This window comes from Cherax quadricarinatus, chromosome 2 (genome assembly GCF_038502225.1).
Source record: "Cherax quadricarinatus isolate ZL_2023a chromosome 2, ASM3850222v1, whole genome shotgun sequence".
Taxonomy (NCBI): domain Eukaryota; kingdom Metazoa; phylum Arthropoda; class Malacostraca; order Decapoda; family Parastacidae; genus Cherax; species Cherax quadricarinatus.
Window position 1 is genome coordinate 10,145,410 of NC_091293.1, and position 13,306 is coordinate 10,158,715.

Here is a 13,306-nt window from a genome sequence, read left to right on the forward strand (position 1 = left end):
CCCTTCTGTCCTCCAATGTCGTCAGTCCGATTTCCCTTAACCTTTCCTCGTACGACATTCCCTTGAGCTCTGGGACTAGCCTTGTTGCAAACCTTTGTACTTTCTCTAACTTATTGACGTGCTTGACCAGGTGTGGGTTCCAGACTGGTGCTGCATACTCCAGTATGGGCCTAACATACACAGTGTACAGTGTCTTGAACGATTCCTTATTAAGGTATCGGAACGCTATTCTCAGGTTTGCCAGGCGCCCGTATGCTGCAGCGGTTATTTGGTTGATGTGTGCCTCCGGTGATGTGCTCGGTGTTATGGTCACCCCAAGGTCTTTCTCCCTGAGTGAGGTCTGTAGTCTTTGTCCACCTAGCCTATACTCTGTCTGCGGTCTTCTTTGCCCCTCCCCAATCTTCATGACTTTGCATTTGGCTGGATTGAATTCGAGAAGCCAGTTGCTGGACCACATGTCCAGCCTGTCCAGGTCTCTTTGCAGTCCTGCCTCATCCTCGTCCAATTTAATTCTTCTCATCAACTTCACGTCATCTGCGAACAGGGACACTTCAGAGTCTATTCCTTCCATCATGTCGTTCACATATATCAAAAATAGCACTGGTCCTAGAACTGACCCCTGTGGGACCCCGCTCGTAACAGGCGCCCACTGTGATACCTCTTCACGTACCATGACTCGTTGCTGCCTCCCTGTCATGTATTCCCTTATCCATTGCAGTGCCCTCCCTTTTACGTGCGCCTGATCCTCCAGCTTCTGCACTAATCTCTTGTGGGGAACTGTGTCAAAGGCCTTCCTGCAGTCTAGGAAAACGCAATCTACCCACCCCTCTCTCTCGTGTCTTACTTCTGTTACCTTGTCATAAAACTCCAGGAGGTTTGTGATACAAGATTTGCCTTCCATGAACCCATGCTGGTTTTCATTTATAATCTTGTTCCTTTCCAGGTGTTCGACCACTCTCCTCCTGATAATCTTCTCCATGACTTTGCACACAATACATGTCAGAGACACAGGTCTGTAGTTTAGTGCCTCGTTTCTGTTTCCTTTCTTAAATATGGGGACTACATTAGCTGTCTTCCATTTCTCAGGTAGTTGCCCAGTTTCAAGGGATGTGTTGAAGATTGTGGTTAGAGGCACGCACAGCATCTCTGCTCCTTCTCTAAGGACCCATGGGGAGATGTTGTCCGGTCCCATCGCCTTTGAGGTGTCAAGGTCACTTAAGAGCTTCTTCACCTCCTCCTCAGTTGTTCGTATGTCATCCAACACTTGTTGGTATATTCCCTCTTGATGTTCCTTTCTGTGCTGTCTTCCCACAGCCCTTCCTGTCTCTACTGTAAAAACTTCCTTAAATCTCCTGTTCAGCTCCTCACATACCTCCTGATCATTTCTTGTGAGTTCTCCACCTTCTGTCCTTAATCTGATCACCTGGTCTTTGACTGTTGTCTTCCTCCTGATGTGGCTATACAACAGTTTCGGGTCAGTCTTGATTCTCGATGCTATGTCATTTTCATACTGTCGCTGGGCCTCCCTCCTTACCTGTGCGTACTCATTCCTGGCTCTGCGACTGATCTCCCTATTTTCGTGTGTTCTCTGCCTTCTGTACTTTTTCCATTCTCTATTGCATTTTGTTTTTGCCTCCTTACAACGTCGGGTAAACCAGGGGCTCGTTCTGGTCTTCCCGTTGTTACTGTTGCCCTTGGGAATAAACCTTTCCACTGCCTCCTTGCATTTTGTTGTTACATATTCCATCATTTCATTTGCTGGCTTTCCTGCCAGTTCTCTGTCCCACTGGACCTCCCGCAGGAAGTTCTTCAACCCTATGTAGTCCCCTCTTTTATAGTCAGGCTTTTCCCATTCAACTCCTGTTATTCTCTCCACTTGCAGCTCTACTATGTATTCAAAGCACAGAACCACGTGGTCGCTAGCTCCTAGGGGACTCTCATACTTGATATCCTCAATATCTGAGCTGCCCCGGGTGAACACAAGGTCCAATCTTGCTGGTTCATCCTCCCCTCTCACTCTGGTAGTGTCCTTAACATGTTGGTGCATGAGGTTTTCCAGCACCACGTCCAACATCCTGGCTCTCCATGTTTCGGGAACCCCATGTGGCTCCAGGTTTTTCCAGTCAATCTCCCTGTGGTTGAAATCCCCCATAACCAGCAACTTTGCTCTGCTGGAGTGAGCTCTTCTTGCCACCTCAGCAAGTGTGTGTGTGTGTGTGTGTGTGTGTGTGTGTGTGTGTGTGTGTGTGTGTGTGTGTGTGTGTGTGTGTGTGTGTGTGTGTGTACTCACCTAGTTGTACTCACCTAGTTGAAGTTGCAGGGGTCGAGTCCAAGTTCTTGGCCCCGCCTCTTCACTGGTCGCCACTAGGTCACTCTCCCTGAACCGTGAGCTTTATCATACCTCTGCTTAAAGCTATGTATGGATCCTGCCTCCATTACATCGCTTCCCAAACCATTTAACCTTCCTGACTACTCTGTGGCTGAAGAGATACTTCCTAACATCCCTGTGATTCATCTGTGTCTTCAACTTCCAACTGTGTCCCCTTGTTGCTGTGTCCCATCTCTGGAACATCCTGTCTTTGTCCACCTTGCCAATTCCTCTCAGTATTTTGTATGTCCTTATCATGTCCCCCCTATCTCTCCTGTCCTCCAGTGTCGTCAGGTTGATTTCCCTTAACCTCTCCTCGTAGGACATACCTCTTAGCTCTGGGACTAGTTTTGTTTCAAATCTTTGCAATTTCTCTAGTTTCTTTACGTGCTTGGCTAGGTGTGGGTTCCAAGCTGATGCCGAACACTCCAATATGGGCCTAACGTACATGGTGTACAGGGATGTCGGAATGCTGTTCTGAGGTTTGCTAGGCGCCCATATGCTGCAGCAGTTATTTGGTTGATGTGTACTTCAGGAGATGTGCCTAGTGTTATACTCACCCCAAGATCTTTTTCCTTGAGTAAGGTTTGTAGTCTCTGGCCCCCAAGACTGTACTCCATCTGCAGTCTTCTTTGCCCTTCCCCAATCTTCATGACTTTGCACTTGGTGGGGTTAAACTCAAGGAGCCAACTGCTGGACCAGGTCTGCAGCCTGTCCAGATCCCTTTGTAGTTCTGCCTGGCCTTCGATCGAATGAATTCTTCTCATCAACTTCACGTCATCTGCAAACAGGGACACCTTAGAGTCTATTCCTTCCGTCATGTCGTTCACAAATACCACACATAGCACTGGTCCTAGGACTGACCCCTGTGAGACCCGCTGGTCACAAGTGCCCACTCTGACACCTCGCCACGTACCATGACTCGCTGCTGTCTTCCTGACAAGTATTCCCTGATCCATTGTAGTGCCTTCCCTGTTATCCCTGCTTGGTCCTCCAGTTTTTGCACTAATCTCTTGTGTGGAACTGTGTCAAACGCCTTCTTGCCCTCCAAGAAAATGCAATCCACGCATCCCTCTCTCTCTTGTCTTACTGCTGTCACCATGTCATAGAACTCCAGTAGGTTTGTGACACAGGATTTCCCGTCCCTGAAACCATGCTGGCTGCTGTTGATGAGATCATTCCTTTCTAGGTGTTCCACCACTCTTCTCCTGATAATCTTATCTATGACTTTGCATACTATACATGTCAGTGGCACTGGTCTGTAGTTTAGTGCTTCATGTCTGTCTCCTTTTTCAAAGATTGGGACTACATTTGCTGTCTTCCATGCCTCAGGCAATCTCCCTGTTTCGATAGATGTATTGAATATTGTTGTTAGGGGTACATATAGCACCTCTGCTCCCTCTCTCAGGACCCATGGAGAGATGTTATCAGGCCCCATTGCCTTTGAGGTATCTAGCTCACTCAGAAGCCTCTTAGCCTCTTCACTTCTTCCTCGGTTGTGTGTACTGTGTCCAGCACTTGGTGGTGTGCCCCACCTCTCCGTCTTTCTGGAGCCCCTTCTGTCTCCTCTGTTAACACTTCTTTGAATCTCTTGTTGAGTTTCTCACATACTTCACGGTCATTTCTTGTTGTCTCTCCTCCTTCCTTCCTTAGCCTGATTACCTGGTCCTTGACTGTTGTTTTCCTCCTGATGTGGCTGTATAACAGTTTCGGGTCAGATTTGGCTTTCACTGCTATGTCGTTTTCATATTGTCGTTTCTGTGCATATTCATTTCTGGCTCCACGTCTGCTCTCCTTATTCTCCTGGGTCCTTTGCCTTCTATATTTCTTACATTCCCTAGCACACTTGGTTTTGGACTCCCTGCACCTTTGGGTGAACCATGGGCTCATCCTGGCTTTTACATTATTCCTGTTACCCTTGGGTACAAACCTCTCCTCAGCCTCCTTGCACATTGTTGCTACATATTCCATCATCTCATTATCTGGCTTTCCTGCCAGTTCTTTGTAGCACTTAACCCCGTGCAGGAAATTCCTCATTCCCGTGTAGTCCCCTTTCTTGTAGTTTGGCGTCATTCGTTCTGGCCTTCCTGCTTCCCCCTCCACTTGTAGCTCTTCTGTGTATTCGAAGCTTAAAACCACATGATCGTTGGCCCCAAGAGGTCTTTCATATGTGATGTCCTCAACATCTGCACTACTCAAGGTGAATACTAAGTCCAGTCTTGCTGGTTCATCCTCTCCTCTCTCTCTTGCAGGGTCCCTTACGTGTTGGTACATGAAGTTTTCCAGCACCACCTCCATCATCTTAGCCCTCCATGTATCTTGTCCCCCATGTGGCTCCAAGTTCTCTCAATCGATCTCCTTGTGGTTAAAGTCACCCATGATCAGGAGCTTTGCCCTCCATGAATGAGCTTTTCTGGCCACTGCAGCCGGTGTGTCAACCATTGCTCTATTGCTCTCGTCATACTCTTGCCTTGGCCTCCTGCTGTTCTGTGGTGGGTTATACATCACTGCAATTACCATCTTGGGACCTCCAGAGTGAAGCGTTCCCACTGTGTAATCACTTGCTTCTCCGCTGTCTCCTCTCTCCAGCTCTTCAAAATTCCATCGGTTTTTGATCAGCAGTGCCAAGCTTACAGGTATGATAACAGATGCCATCTTTCCAATGGCATCTGTTATCATACCTGTAAGCTTGGTTTTTGTGAGAGCTATAATGTCCGGTGATGCCTCTTTTATTCTTTCGTGCTACTCCTCCCACTTATTTTTTATTTCATCAGCGTTTGTGTACCATACCTTCAGTTTTCTTCCTAACACTGTTGTTTGGGGCGCCTGTGTGGGTGGGAGACTTGGTAGCTTACTGTGGGATTCTATAGCTGGGTGTTAGGTGGAAGCTGTGGGTATGGATTGTAGTTTGTGTTGGGATGGCGTGATAGGTTGTGGGGTTCTGAGGATAGTTGTGTGTGTACTTGCCCTTTCTGCACTGTTCTGCTCTGATTGACCTCTGCTGGTTCCATCCTTGTCTCCTTTCCTAGCTCCTATCGCTTTTTTGTTCTCTCCTTCAGCTACTGTCGTTCTGTTTGTGTTCTGTCTCTGTCTAGGAACACCCTCTTCTACTCTTCCAAGTATTTCAACCGTAGTTTCTCTTGGAGTTTCCTGTTCCGCAATGTTTCTGTCCTGTGTGTGTGTGTGTGTGTGTGTGTGTGTGTGTGGGTGTGTGTGTGTTTGTGTGTGTGTGTGTGTGTGTGCGTGTGTGTGTGTGTGTTTGTGTGTGTGTGTGTGTGTGTGTGTGTGTGTGTGTGTGTGTGTGTGTGTACTCACCTAGTTGAGGTTGAAGGGGTCGAGTCCAAGCTCCTGGCCCCACCTCTTCACTGGTCACTACTAGGTCACTCTCCCTGAACCTTAAGCTTTATCATACCTCTGCTTAAAGCTATGTATGGATCCTGCCTCCACTACATCGCTTCCCAAACTATTCCACTTCCTGACTACTCTGTGGCTGAAGAAACTCTTCCTAACATCCCTGTGATTCATCTGTGTCTTCAACTTCCAACTGTGTCCCCTTGTTGCTGTGTCCCATCTCTAGAACATCCTGTCTTTGTCCACTTTGTCAATTCCCCTCAGTATTTTGTATGTCGTTATCATGTCCCCCCCTATCTCTCCTGTCCTCCAGTGGCGCCAGGAGGCGCTGACCAGGGAAGTGGAAACTATCGAACTTAAGTTAAATGACTCTTACAGGAACCAGGAGAGGCAGGAGGAGCTTAAAGCTATTAGTGAAATTGAAAGAAATTCAAAATATTTCTTTTCATATGCCAAAAACAAGGCAAATACCACATCTAGCATCGGGCCCTTACTCAGACAGGATGGGACTTACACAGATGACAACAAGGAAATGAGTGAAATATTGAAATCCCAGTACGACTCTGTGTTTAGTGAACCACTAATCGGTCTGAGGATCGACGACCCAAATGATTTCTTCATGAATGAGCCTCAAAACTCCATAAAAGTATGCCAGATTTCCGACATTACCCTAACTCCGATAGTTTTCGAAAAAGCCATTGACAACATGCCTATGCACTCAGCCCCGGGCCCAGACTCGTGGAACTCTGTTTTCATTAAGAACTGCAAGAAACCCCTCTCGCGTGTATTAAGTACACTATGGAGGAGGAGCTTGGACATAGGTGAAATTCCACAGTCACTTAAAACAACGGATATAGCCCCACTCCATAAAGGTGGCAACAAAGCATTAGCTAAGAACTATAGACCAATAGCTCTGACGCCCCACATCATAAAAATCTTTGAAAGAGTGCTAAGAAGCAGGATTGCAAATCACCTGGATTCCCAAAATCTGCACAATCTAGGACAACATGGGTTCAGGGCAGGTCGCTCCTGCCTCTCACAACTACTGGATCACTATGACATGGCCTTGGATGCACTGGAAGAAAATCAGAATGCAGATGTAATATACACAGACTTTGCAAAAGCATTTGACAAATGCGATCATGGCGTAATAGCCCATAAAATACGTGCTAAAGGAATAACTGGGAAAGTGGGGAGATGGATCTTCAACTTCCTAACAAATCGAACACTAAGAGTAGTGGTCAACAGAGTTAAATCGGAGGCTGCCATAGTGAAGAGCTCTGTTCCACAAGGCACAGTACTCGCCCCCATCTTATTCCTTATCCTCATATCAGACATAGACAGAGATATACACCACAGCACCATATCATTCTTTACGGATGATACTAGGATCTGCATGAGGCTGTCATCTGCTGAGGACGCGGTTAACCTCCAAGAAGATATAAACAAAGTTTTCCAGTGCGCAACGGTAAACAATATGATGTTCAATGGGGACAAATTCCAACTACTCCGTTATGGAAAACTGGAGGAGATAATAACTAGAACAGAGTATACTACTGACTCCGGCCATACAATAGAGCGGAAAAATAATGTAAGGGACCTGGGAGTAGTAATGTCTGAGAATCTCACTTTCAAGGATCACAACAGTGCCACGATCGCACGTGCAAAGAAAATGATATGATGGATAATGAGAACTTTCAAAACGAGAGATGCCAAGCCAATGATGATCCTTTTCAAATCACTTGTTCTCTCTAGGTTGGAATACTGCTGTAAACCATACCCCCGGCCGGGATTGAACCCCCGGTCATAGAGTCTCAAAACTCCAGCCCGTCGCTGGACATTAACATCTCCATTCAAAGCAGGTGAAATCGCAGATCTAGAGAGTGTACAGAGATCCTTTACTGCACGTATAAGTTCTGTCAAGCACCTTAACTACTGGGAACGCTTGGAAGCACTTGACTTGTACTCGTTGGAACGCAGGAGGGAGAGATATATCATAATCTACACTTGGAAAATCTTGGAAGGAATGGTCCCAAATCTACACACAGAAATCACTCCCTACGAAAGTAAAAGACTGGGCAGGCGATGCAAAATGCCCCCAATAAAAAGTAGGGACGCCATTGGTACACTAAGGGAAAACACCATAAGTGTCCTGAGCCCAAAACTGTTCAACAGCCTCCCATCAAGCATTAGGGGAATTGCCAATAAGCCCCTGGCTGCCTTCAAGAGAGAGCTGGACAGATACCTGAAGTCAGTGCCGGATCAGCCGGGCTGTGGCTCGTACGTTGGACTGCGTGCGGCCAGCAGTAACAGCCTAGTTGATCAGGCCCTGATCCATCGGGAGGCCTGGTCATGGACCGGGCCGCGGGGGCGTTGATCCCCGGAATAACCTCCAGGTAACCTCTCCTCGTAGAACATACCTCTTATCTCTGGGACTACCCTTGTTGCAAACCTTTGCCCTTTCTCTAGTTTCTTTACGTGATTGGCTAGGTGTGGGTTCCAAACTGGTGCCGCATACTCCAATATGGGCGTAACCTACAAGGTGTACAGGGTCCTGAATGATTCCTTGTTGAGATGTCGGAATGCTGTTCTGAGGTTTGCTAGGCGCCCATATGCTGCAGCAGTTATTTGGTTGATGTGAACTTCAGGAGATGTGCCTGGTGTTATACTCACCCCAAGATCTTTTTCTTGAGTGAGGTTTGTAGTCTCTTGCCCCCTAGACTGTACTCCGTCTGCGGTCTTCTTTGCCCTTTCCCGATCTTCATGACTTTGCACTTGGTGGGGTTGAACTCCAGGAGCCAATTGCTGGACCAGGTCTGCAGCCTGTCCAGATCCCTTTGAATGAATGAATTCTTTTCATCATTTTCACGTCATCTGCAAACTGGGACACTTCGGAGTCTATTCCTTCCGCCATGTCGTTCACAAATACCAGAAACAGCACTGGTCCCTGTGGGACCCCGCTGGTCACAGGTGCCCACTCTGACACCTCGCCATGTGTGTGTGTGTGTGTGTGTGTGTGTGTGTGTGTAAGCCATTAATAGGTAATAATAACATGTCTGTGCACCACACAGGCGATGCAGAAATTATCTTTCTAGCACTCATCAGAATTTTCTTCAAAAGCTGAAGAAGACAAGTAATAGGTAGGACTATATATGGCCTGGTCCATATGTGTAAGTAAACTCTCCAGGCTCTGAAGAAGACAACCTCTGGGAATCGAAAGTTTTACAGCTGTGTTTTAACCCATTTTCATCTAGTTTGTTTATGATATCTAATATATTAAAATATAACTTTTTTAGATCAATATTTTTTTCAAAACGTGTACTAAACCAGAGAGGGTCATAAAGCACTGTGGATAAGGGTTTATGAGGGTTGGGCTAGAGACAGTGGGGTTTGCACGGGTGCAAAATCGTAGTCCGAGTTGGTGCTGCTAGTTAATTTCTGTCAAAAACGCAAAGACTGAGTCTGCATTAAGAGGCCAAGGAACTTATGGGCGGGACTTTCGGCGAGGAGGTCAGTTAGAGTAAGTGTCAGGATGCTGTAAATATCAGAAATGAATTTTACATGTTGTGTGCTAGAATGAACGGTTTATTAAGATATTACCAAGTGACAGTGTGACTTGGCCGTCCTCGCAGAGATACGTCAATCGTTTTTTCTCATAGTATATTCTAGAATACCTAAACCAAAATAATATCTTGTATTTCACCATTTTTAAACACATATATTGCATCACCAGGGTCCGACGAGTAGTCTCGTCTGGCCTTCAGAAGAGATGACATCGAGGAACGAAGTTATGACGTCAGGGAAGTACGAGTGTGTGGTGTCGTGGCCTGGTGAAGAAGTGCTCAGCAGGACGAGCATCATCGTCAAGTTCATGGGTGAGTGAATGTGAATGAGGGAGGGAGGTAGTGAGAGGCGGGGAGAGGAGGGAAGACGGGAAGGAAGGAGAGAGGGCAGAAAATAAAAAGAGAGGGAAGAAATAAAGAGATGAACTGATCCACTAGCTAGAAAATAAGAAAATATCGGAAAGGAACCTACAGCTGATCATGGATTACCTTACAGGAATGAGGTAAGAAAATACTGGCTTCAGATACAAGGACACCACTGGTGAACCTGAGAGCAGTGTACATCACTGTTGAACCTGAGAGCAGTGTACAGCACTGTTGAACCTGAGAGCAGTGTACACCACTGGTGAAACTGAGAGCAGTGTACACCACTGTTGAACCTGAGAGCAGTGTACTCCACTGTTGAACCTGAGAGCAGTGTACACCACTGGTGAAACTGAGAGAAGTGTACACCACTGGTGAACCTGAGAGCAGTGTACACCACTGGTGAAACTGAGAGCAGTGTACACCACTGTTGAACCTGAGAGCAGTGTACACCACTGTTGAACCTGAGAGCAGTGTACACCACTGGTGAAACTGAGAGCAGTGTACACCACTGGTGAACCTGAGAGCAGTGTACACCACTACTGAATCTGAGACAAGGGTACTCCACTGGTGAACCTAAGAGCAGTGTACACCACTGGTGAAACTGAGAGAAGAGTACACCACTGGTGAACCTAACACCAGTGTGCACCACAGGTGAACCTGAGAGCAGTGTACACCACTGGTGAACCTGAGAGAAGGGTACACCACTGGTGAACCTAATAGCAGTGTACACCAATGTTGAACCTGAGAGAGGGGTGCACCACTGGTGAACCTGAGACCAGTGTACATCACTGGTGAACCTGAAAGAGGGGTACACCACTGGTGAAAATGAGAGCAGTGTACACTACTGGTGAACTTCAGAGCAGTGTACACCACTGGTGAAAATGAGAGCAGTGGACACTACTGGTGAACTTCAGAGCAGTGTACGCCACTGGTGAACCTGAGAGCAGCGTACACCACAGGTGAACCTGAGAGCACTGCACACTACTGGTGAACCTGAGAGAAGGGTACACCACTGGTGAACCTGAGAGCAGTGTACACCACTGGTGAACCTGAGAGCAGTGTACATCGCTGGTGAACCTGAGATCAGTGTACACTACTGGTGAATCTGAGAGATGGGTACACCACTGGCGAACCTGAGAGCAGTGTTCACCACTGGTGAACCTGTGAGCAGTGTACACCACTAGTGAACCTGAGAGCAATGTACACCACAGGTGAATCTGAGAGAGGGGTACACCACTGGAGAACCTGAGAGCAGTGTACACCACTATTGAACCTGAGAGCAGTGTACACCACTGGTGAACCTGAGACCAGTGTACATCACTGGTGAACCTGAGGGAGGGGTACACCACTGGTGAACCTGAGAGCAGTGTACACGACAGGTGAAACTGAGAGCAGCGTACACCAGTGGTGACCCTGAAAGCAGTGCACACCACTGGTGAACCTGAGAGCAGTGTGCACCACTGGTGAACCTGAGAGCAGTGTACACCACTGATGAACCTGAGGGGTACACCACTGGTGAACCTGAAAGCACTCTACACCACTGGTGAACCTGAGAGAGAGGTACACCACTGATGAACTTGAGAGCAGTGTACGCAACTGGTGAACCTCAGAGCAGTGTACACCACTGGTGAACCCGAGATCAGTGTACATCACTGGTGAACCTGAGAGAGGGGTACATCACTGGTGAACCTGAGAGCAGTGTACACCACTGGTGAAACTGAAAGAGTGGTACACCACTGGTGAACATGAGAGCAGTGTACACCACTGGTGAACCTCAGAGCAGTGTACACCACTGGTGAACCTGAGAATAGTGTACACCACTGGTGAACCTGAGAGCAGTGTACACCACTGGTGAACCTGAGAGCAGTGTACACCACTGGTGAACCTGAGAGCAGTGTACACCGCTGGTGAACCTGAGAGCAGTGTACACCGCTGGTGAACCTGAGAGCAGTGTACACCACTGGTGAACCTGAGAGCAGTGAACACCACTGGTGAACCTGAGAGCAGTGTACACCACTGGTGAACCTGAGAGCAGTGTACACCAGAGGTGAAACTGAGAGCAGTGTACACCACTGGTGAACCTGAGAGCAGTGTACACAACTGATGAACCTGAGGGGTACACCACTGGTGAACTTTAAAGCACTGTACACCGCTGGTGAACCTGAGAATAGTGTACACCACTGGTGAACCTGAGAGCAGTGTACACCACTGGTGAACCTGAGAGCAGTGTACACCACTGGTGAACCTGAGAGCAGTGTACACCAGAGGTGAAACTGAGAGCAGTGTACACCACTGGTGAACCTGAGAGCAGTGTACACCAGTGATGAACCTGAGAGCAGTGTACACCACTGGTGAGCCTGAGAGCAGTGTACACAACTGATGAACCTGAGGGGTACACCACTGGTGAACCTTAAAGCACTGTACACCACTGGTGAACCTGAGAGAGAGGTACACCGCTGGTGAACCTGAGAGCAGTGTACACCACAGGTGGAACTGAGAGCAGTGTACACTACTGGTGAACTTCAGAGCAGTGTACACCACTGGTGAACCTGAGGGCAGTGTACATCACTGGTGAACCTGAGATCAGTGTACACCACTGGTGAACCTCAGAGCAGTGTACACCACTGGTGAACCTGAGACCAGTGTACATCACTGGTGAACCTGAAAGAGGGGTACACCACTGGTGAAAGTGAGAGCAGTGTACACTACTGGTGAACTTCAGAGCAGTGTACACCACTGGTGAACCTGAGAGCAGTGTACACCACAGGTGAACTTGAGAGCACTGCACACTACTGGTGAACCTGAGAGAAGGGTACACCACTGGTGAACCTGAGAGCAGTGTACACCACTGGTGAACCTGAGAGCAGTGTACATCACTGGAGAACCTGAGATCAGTGTACACCACTGCTGAACCTGAGAGCAATGTACACCACTGGTGAATCTGAGAGATGGGCACACCACTGGTGAACCTGAGAGCAGTGTACACCCCTGGTGAACCTGAGAGCAGTGTACACCACTAGTGAACCTGAGAGCAATGTACACCACTGGTGAATCTGGGAGAGGGGTACACCACTGGTGAACCTGAGAGCAGTGTACACCACTGGTGAACCCGAGAGCAGTGTTCACCATTGGTGAACCTGAGAGCAGTGTACACCACAAGTGAACCTGAGAGAAGTGTACACCATTGGTGAACCTGAGAGCAGTGTACACCACTGGTGAACCTCAGAGCAGTATACACCACTGGTGAACCTGAGACCAGTGTACATCACTGGTGAAGCTGAGAGAGGGGTACACCACTGGTGAACCTGAGAGCAGTGTACACCACAGGTGGAACTGAGAGCAGCGTACACCAGTGGTGAACCTGAAAGCAGTGTGCACCACTGGTGAACCTGAGAGCAGTGTACACCACTGATGAACCTGAGGGGTACACCACTGGTGAACCTGAAAGCACTCTACACCACTGGTGAATCTGAGAGAGAGGTACACCACTGATGAGCTTAAGAGCAGTGTACGCCACTGGTGAACCTCAGAGCAGTGTACATCACTGGTGAACCTGAGAGCAGTGTACACCACTGGTGAACCTGAAAGAGGAGTACACCACTGGTGAACCTGAGAGCAGTGTACACCACTGGTGAACCTGAGAGCGGTGTACACCACA

General features: G+C 48.0%; 1 protein-coding gene across 1 annotated transcript in view; it reads left to right on the forward strand.

Moving 5' to 3' along the window:
- Positions 1 to 9,235: 9,235 nt before the first annotated feature.
- Positions 9,236 to 13,306, forward strand: part of LOC128684530 (vascular endothelial growth factor receptor 2-like) — a 103,930-nt gene continuing 99,859 nt past the window's right edge. The window contains exon 1 of the mRNA XM_070089582.1: positions 9,236 to 9,594. Coding sequence (XP_069945683.1) covers positions 9,489 to 9,594 — 106 coding nt within the window. The 5' untranslated portion in view covers positions 9,236 to 9,488. The remainder of the gene's footprint in view (positions 9,595 to 13,306) is intronic.